This window comes from Triturus cristatus, chromosome 2_1 (genome assembly GCF_964204655.1).
Source record: "Triturus cristatus chromosome 2_1, aTriCri1.1, whole genome shotgun sequence".
Lineage (NCBI taxonomy): Eukaryota > Metazoa > Chordata > Amphibia > Caudata > Salamandridae > Triturus > Triturus cristatus.
The window spans coordinates 174,685,928-174,693,717 of record NC_140581.1 but is presented as its reverse complement, the minus strand read 5'-3'; the positions used below and the strand labels follow the sequence as shown (position 1 = coordinate 174,693,717).

The window sequence follows — 7,790 nt, the reverse complement described above, 5'->3', positions numbered from 1 at the left end:
AATGAAAGAAAAAAAAAATTGTTTTTATTTTGATTACCGTCTTTTCAAATATGTTAATTTACAGGTCCAAGAAGTTTGGGAACTTTTAGGAGTTGATTTAATGGGACCTTTACCAACCACCCATTCCGGATACAAATACATTTTGACGGCAACTGATTACTTTTCAAAATGGGTTGAGGCATTCCCACTCAAATCCAAGAGTGCTGCCGACGTGGCTTCCAGACTAGTTCAAATTTTCCTTCGCCACGGAAGTCCAAAACGGGTTTTATCAGACCAAGGACGTGAATTTGTAAATGAAGTGAGTTTACAAGACAAACCTAAATACATTTCAAAGTTTTGTTATTATATATTTTTTAATTTTAAAATCTTTAAAAATTTCAATGACTAATTTTTTTTTTTAAAGATTTTGATTTACAAAGGTTAAAAAAAATGTATTATGATGTATGTTTTTTAAATGTTATAACAGAAAAAATGGTGAATTTAAAATATTTCATTAAGATAAATCAATGTTTCTTCAATTATTTTTCACATACTACATTACAATTATTTGAATATTTTTATCTAAATAATTGTAATTACATCTGTCATATCTTGTTATAATCTATGCAAAATTATTATTTTTTGAAAAATAGCAATTATATTTTAAATGGATATGAATTTTACAATAAATACAGAAATTATAAATCGGTCATATTTATTTACATTTCTAACTTAAAAATGTGTATGCACAGTTTAAGTCAGTGCATGGTTGCACCCTTTGTGTCATATTCATTTTTTATTCATTTAGGGATCAGGTCTATATAAATTGCAAAACACTCATCGGTGCAGAACCAATTTGATAAAAGTCCATGTGATAAAAGTGCAATTTTTTTTATTCCTTTTTATTTTTTAAAAATAGTACATTACTACTCAAATGTGCCTGTTATTAGTTTTTATGAACAAATTCGACTTTAAAATTAACAAATCAAAACAGGCAATATCATGTTATGCTGAAGTTTACTGTTTGATTTTCAACCTTGTATAGTAAAACACTTTATTTACATGACCGGTATTATTTTTCTTCCATTATTGTATGTATTATGCATTTAGATATGTTTAAGAGTTTCATCTACTATATAATTACATTCTTCTCACTTTCTGGATAATTTCTATTGTCAAATAAAACATCGTTAAATAAAATATATATGTTTTTATTTTTCAGGTTAATTTTGAATTATCAAAACTATTAGAAATACAACGTTCTGTGAGTGCAGCATATCACCCACAGACAAATGGGTTAGATGAGCGTACGAATGCTAACATTAAAAGGTAATGCTATTTAAGAGTCTTTATTTCTAAAATATTTTATCCTGGACCTTTATTTTTAAAAAATTTCTTTTTAATGTTAAGAATATTGACCGGATTTTGGTGTTTCTGACAAATAATCTCTTTAAAAACAAATTAGGATTGTGCTGTGAAATAAAGCATGCTAAATAATAGTTATTAAGCCAACCTTACCATTGCTTGGTCGGTAATCACTAGAAAATTCAGCATTAGAATTGCAAAGTTCCTTTCTGCATGTCCTTTCATAGAGTTTCTTATCACGGGAAATGGCTGTTAGACCGATGCTATGGTAGTCCATAGCATGGCCCCTTTACCCCCTGTCTGCCTACAATGTTGCCTAGTTCACCAACATCCATGGACCATGTTTGGCACTAGGTCCAGGAATGTATTTAATTTCTATGTTTTCGATTGCGCCGTGTGGTTCAGCCAGAAGCACAAGAGATAACGGTCTTCGCAATTTCAGTGAAAGTCGTACGCATCACAATGAGGGCAGCGGTACTGCGGATCAGTGTCACTTTGTCACACTTCCTATATTGTGCTGTTTGTACAATAGTCCCACCAGCATCTTAATGATGACCACTGTGCTGAATACCATTTTTGAAAAGTCTTTTTCAATATTAAAGAATACATTACATAATTGTAACTTTTTTATTTCACTAATAATATATCACACTTGATTATACATTGTCTGTTACATTCATTCTATGCGCTATTTTTTTTATAATTTTGCAGCATATTGGCGAAATATGTCAACGAACATCAAAACGATTGGGATTTGTTTTTGGACAATGCATTGTTTTCGTTAAGATCAAAGCCGCATTCAACAACAAAAGTTTCCCCTTTTCTGTTAATGTATGGCCGTGAAGCCAGATTTCCAAGTGAGGTTGCAGATGACCTGGTATGAAATAATTTTTTTCGTTTCAATTTGAGAAATGGTTAAAATGTTCTATTATTTTCAGAGTGCTTACACATATCTAATTCTTCTGATTCATATATGTTGTGTATTGATACAGATATTTACTTGCAGGATATTATTGAAGTATTGATAACTATTAACAATTAATTATATCTTTCCCTTTTTCATGTATTTTCACATTGATTGTCAAAAATATTTTGAAAATTTTTAGTTTAAATTTTTTTTTTAGAAATAGAATGCTTAATTCTATTGATTATTGTGGTTTTTTTTTAAAATATTTTTTTTTCATGTATTGAAGAATTATTAAAAAACAATTAAACAACAGGAATATGATTAGCATTACATATGGAGTTTGATGTTCCCTTTAATAGATTGACTTTATACTACCGACTGAATCTGAATATGCGGACATTGTCTACCAAAAGGAAAAAAAAAGAGAAGAGCTGCAGAAGCAGACCAAAAAGAACATTGAGCTGGCACAGGAAAAACAAAAAGAAAAATTTAAAAAGAGAGTAACCAAAAAATTTAAGCCTTGCACCTTTACAGAGGGACAGTTAGTGCTCCTGAAAAATTCCAGGCTAGGTACGAGAAAAGGAGGTGTTTTACAACATAAATTTAACGGACCGTACACCATTTCAGAAATAAAAGGGAAGCGCGTTACATTGATTAATGCTAGCAACATCGCTCTACGTAGAACATACAATCTGGACATGTTGAGGCCGTATACATCAAGCGGCATCAGCGAAACAAAGAAAGGTATGTTTTGATTTTTCCATTTGGAGTAATTTGGATCTGAATTTTTAAATTATATAACATCACCCTTGATAGAGTGCACCCGCTTGGTTGTTAAGGTACTTATTTAACACAAAGAAAGCAAAACGTTTTTTCTAATAAAATTAACTTTTTGAAAAATTGTATGTTTAAAAAATGATTTTGCTATAATCTTCGTTTTACGAATGGATTGTGGTGGTTTTGGTTAATATTGTTTGTTTTTCGAAACTGAGTTGTTACTAACTTGAACTTCACCTCCTTATTTAACATACTTCTTTGCAATGCGTTCATTTAGGGAAATTTTTAACAATAATTTATAGCCCTTTGATCAAGTTAAAAAAAAATATTTTCCAGCAAGCATGACCAGTGAAGAAGATCACGAAATTCATTCAATCGAAACACTTTCAGAGGAGATGGATGTTTCAGTAGTATTAAAAGCAACTGGAATGATTGGTGGTGAGGTTTCTTTTTATATATTTAAAAAGCAATTTGAAGTTGTAAAAATCTTTATAACACCTTCATAAGCTTGTTGTACTGGTTATTGCACATGCTTGTGGCTTTTAATATATGTACTGTTATTCGAATTTTTCAAAGTCAGTTGAGAATTTAATAAATAAACAAAAAATGCAGCATGCTTGATAAAATTCACTTTTAAAACAGATTTATGTTATTACATATAAGTAAGTCACATATATTTCTCTTTATTTTTCAAATAAGAGCATGTAACATGAAAAAACTATATTGAGCCTCGAAAGCTTCTCCCTTGTTGTTTCTGTTTCCTCATTATTTCAAGCACAAACCTGATCATCATCATCACAAATCTAGCTAAACAGCATTTTAACTCATATCTTATTCTCAATCGAACGGATCAGCACTCCACCATTATTTGGAGACTAAGGTGCCGATCACGATCCGGTAAAAAATTCCCCCGTGCGACTCGTATCGGGTCTTTTTACCGTACGAATCGTACAAGTGCCGTACGAACTGGCAATCACGATTCGCATGGTAAAAAGTCCATACGAACCGCACCGGGAATCATTCCCCACACGTCCTCGGGTCGGAAAATGTGTCCGACACGTCCTCGGACGATTTACCTTACAAACGTAAAAATCCAAGTCCGACCGAGGAATCACGATCCATCCCGTGCGTCCGAGCCTACAACCGTATGGAAAAAACACCGTCCGCACCGAACACCAATAGCAACCATGGAGACATGTGCCCGCATACGCGCCCAACACTCCCCCCAGCCCCCGTACGTCCGACACGTACCCCCGTATATGTATACCCCCACCCGTCTATGTACACCCCAGTACGTTCCAGTCGCACCCCCACCCCAGTACGTGTCGTACCACCGTCAATGTACACCCCCCCACCCCTGTACGTGTCGTACCACCGTCTATGTACACCCCAGTACGTTCCAGTCGCACCCCCACCCCAGTACGTGTCGTACCCCCCGTGTACCTACACCCCAGTACGTTCGAGCCACACCCCCACCCCAGTACGTGTCACAGCCCCGTCTACCTACACCCCAGTACGTTCCAGTCGTACCCCCACCCCAGTACGTGTCGTACCCCCCGTGTACCTACACCCCAGTACGTGTCATAGCCACACCCCCACCCCAGTACGTGTCATAGCCCCGTCTACCTACACCCCAGTACGTTCCAGTCGTACCCCCACCCCAGTACGTGTCGTACCACCGTCTATGTACACCCCCCCCACCCCTGTACGTGTCGTACCACCGTCCATGTACACCCCCCCACCCCTGTACGTGTCGTAACACCGTCCATGTACACCCCCCCACCCCTGTACGTGTCGTACCACCGTCTATGTACACCCCAGTACGTTCCAGTCGTACCCCCACCCCAGTACGTGTCGTACCCCCCGTGTACCTACACCCCAGTACGTTCGAGCCACACCCCCACCCCAGTACGTGTCATAGCCCCGTCTACCTACACCCCAGTACGTTCCAGTCGTACCCCCACCCCAGTACGTGTCGTACCACCGTCAATGTACACCCCCCCCACCCCTGTACGTGTCGTACCACCGTCAATGTACACCCCCCCACCCCTGTACGTGTCGTACCACCGTCAATGTACACCCCCCCACCCCTGTACGTGTCGTAACACCGTCCATGTCCACCCCCCAGCCCTGTACGTGTCGTACCACCGTCTATGTACACCCCAGTACGTTCCAGTCGTACCCCCACCCCAGTACGTGTCGTACCACCGTCTATGTACACCCCCCCACCCCTGTACGTGTCGTACCACCGTCAATGTACACCCCCCCACCCCTGTACGTGTCGTAACACCGTCCATGTACACCCCCCCACCCCTGTACGTGTCGTACCACCGTCTATGTACACCCCAGTACGTTCCAGTCGTACCCCCACCCCAGTACGTGTCGTACCACCGTCTATGTACACCCCCCCACCCCTGTACGTGTCGTACCACCGTCTATGTACACCCCCCCACCCCTGTACGTGTCGTACCACCGTCTATGTACACCCCCCCACCCCTGTACGTGTCGTAACACCGTCCATGTACACCCCCCCACCCCTGTACGTGTCGTACCACCGTCTATGTACACCCCAGTACGTTCCAGTCGTACCCCCACCCCAGTACGTGTCGTACCACCGTCAATGTACACCCCCCCACCCCAGTACGTGTCGTACCACCGTCCATGTACACCCCCCCCTGTACGTGTCGTACCCCCCGTGTACCTACACCCCAGTACGTGCGAGCCACACCCCCACCCCAGGACGTGTCATAGCCCCGTCCACCCACACCCCAGTACGTTCCAGTCGTACCCCCACCCCAGTACGTGTCGTACCACCGTCAATGTACACCCCCCCACCCCTGTACGTGTCGTACCACCGTCTATGTACACCCCCCCACCCCTGTACGTGTCGTACCACCGTCTATGTACACCCCAGTACGTTCCAGTCGTACCCCCACCCCAGTACGTGTCGTACCACCGTCTATGTACACCCCCCCACCCCTGTACGTGTCGTACCACCGTCTATGTACACCCCCCCCACCCCTGTACGTGTCGTACCACCGTCTATGTACACCCCCCCACCCCTGTACGTGTCGTACCACCGTCCATGTACACCCCCCCACCCCTGTACGTGTCGTACCACCGTCCATGTACACCCCCCCCTGTACGTGTCGTACCCCCCGTGTACCTACACCCCAGTACGTGCGAGCCACACCCCCACCCCAGGACGTGTCATAGCCCCGTCCACCCACACCCCAGTACGTTCCAGTCGTACCCCCACCCCAGTACGTGTCGTACCACCGTCAATGTACACCCCCCCACCCCTGTACGTGTCGTACCACCGTCTATGTACACCCCAGTACGTTCCAGTCGTACCCCCACCCCAGTACGTTCCTGGCGCACCCCCAACCCAACCTCCTAAGTACGGAGCGCACCCCATGCCCCAACATCACAACCGCATGTACGAGTCGTACAAAGCCACACACAAGGACCAAATCGTACAACCAAATGGCCCATGTACACACCGTACACACGCACAAAACGCACGTACACAACAAGGACAAAACAAAACAACTCAACAATACACCATTCGAAAGGCACACAGCCACTAAACATGGCCAACAACCACTAAAATAACACAATCACTGACCTGCAACTGTCAAAAACAAACAGAGGCCCAATACACCACCACTCCTTATAACACACCCACCCAAAATTCAAACACTGCCACACCCACCCATGGACCAATAAAAAGGGCCCACACACACAAACCATGAGCCTTTGCAACAGACCCACTGCTGCCAGACACCACAGAACCAGACTACAAGCGACACCACATCTTACACTTGCACACCTTCACACGACCACCCTCACAAACACCCTCTCATTTAATTCACACACACACACAACCATCCACACCCCCCCCCCAACATCCACACACCCCCCACACCCACACCATCCCCACCCACACCCCTCACCATGCCCACTACCAAGAATCCAAAGTTCAGTCACCGAGAGTTGGAGGTCCTTGTTGATCAAATCCTCAGAGTCGAGCCACAGATCTTTGGAACATTGGTCAGAAGCACCAGCCAGGCAGCCAAAACAGCCATGTGGCAGACCATCGTCGATGCTGTGAATGCTGTTGCGGACACCAGGAGGACCAAGCAGGATTGCCAGAACAGGTGGTACGATCTGCGGAGGAGGGTCAGAGCCAAGAGACAGGAGGAACTCGACCAGGCCAACGCCACCGGAGGAGGGCCCTCCCGCAGACCCGTACAGTACCATCCCTGGGAGGAGAGGGTGATGGCCATACTGCCGGTGGAGGCAGTTGAAGGAGTAGAAGGACTCCGAGACCCGGGTGAGTACACAAACAACGCACCTCACATGGGGGGAACTGCAACCACAACCAAAATTAATAACAGGCACGCAACCACCACAAGCCATCGCATTACTCAACCACACTCCATGAGCAGGCACATGCCACTGCTGCCACCATGCCCCATGCACCCAGCTGGACAATGTCAAGTCACAGGCCACAGAAGACAACAACACATGACACGGTAACCCGGATGGCGGGAGGCTGGGCACCAAAAATCACATAGTGCGACTCCAAAGCAGACAACAATGCCCTCTGCCCATATGGCCTAGGTCACAGCCAGACAAACACTGTGTCCCAACACAGGAATGACTTGCCAGCAAATGGCGGATGCCTTGCATCAACACATGGGGGTGAAGGCACTGTTTTGCACATGCCAGCAGCTAATGAACAGCCAACAGTGTGAAA

The 7,790-nt window shown here is 44.0% G+C and overlaps 1 protein-coding gene across 1 annotated transcript in view; it reads left to right on the top strand.

The window, feature by feature from the left end:
* Positions 1-252: 252 nt before the first annotated feature.
* The window catches only part of LOC146863911 (uncharacterized), a 48,343-nt gene continuing 40,805 nt past the window's right edge, over positions 253-7,790 (top strand). The window contains exons 1-5 of the mRNA XM_085637150.1: positions 253-298; positions 1,202-1,308; positions 2,056-2,221; positions 2,611-2,995; positions 3,365-3,466. Of these exons, the coding sequence (XP_085493276.1) occupies positions 2,174-2,221; positions 2,611-2,995; positions 3,365-3,466 (535 nt within the window). The 5' untranslated portion in view covers positions 253-298; positions 1,202-1,308; positions 2,056-2,173. The remainder of the gene's footprint in view (positions 299-1,201; positions 1,309-2,055; positions 2,222-2,610; positions 2,996-3,364; positions 3,467-7,790) is intronic.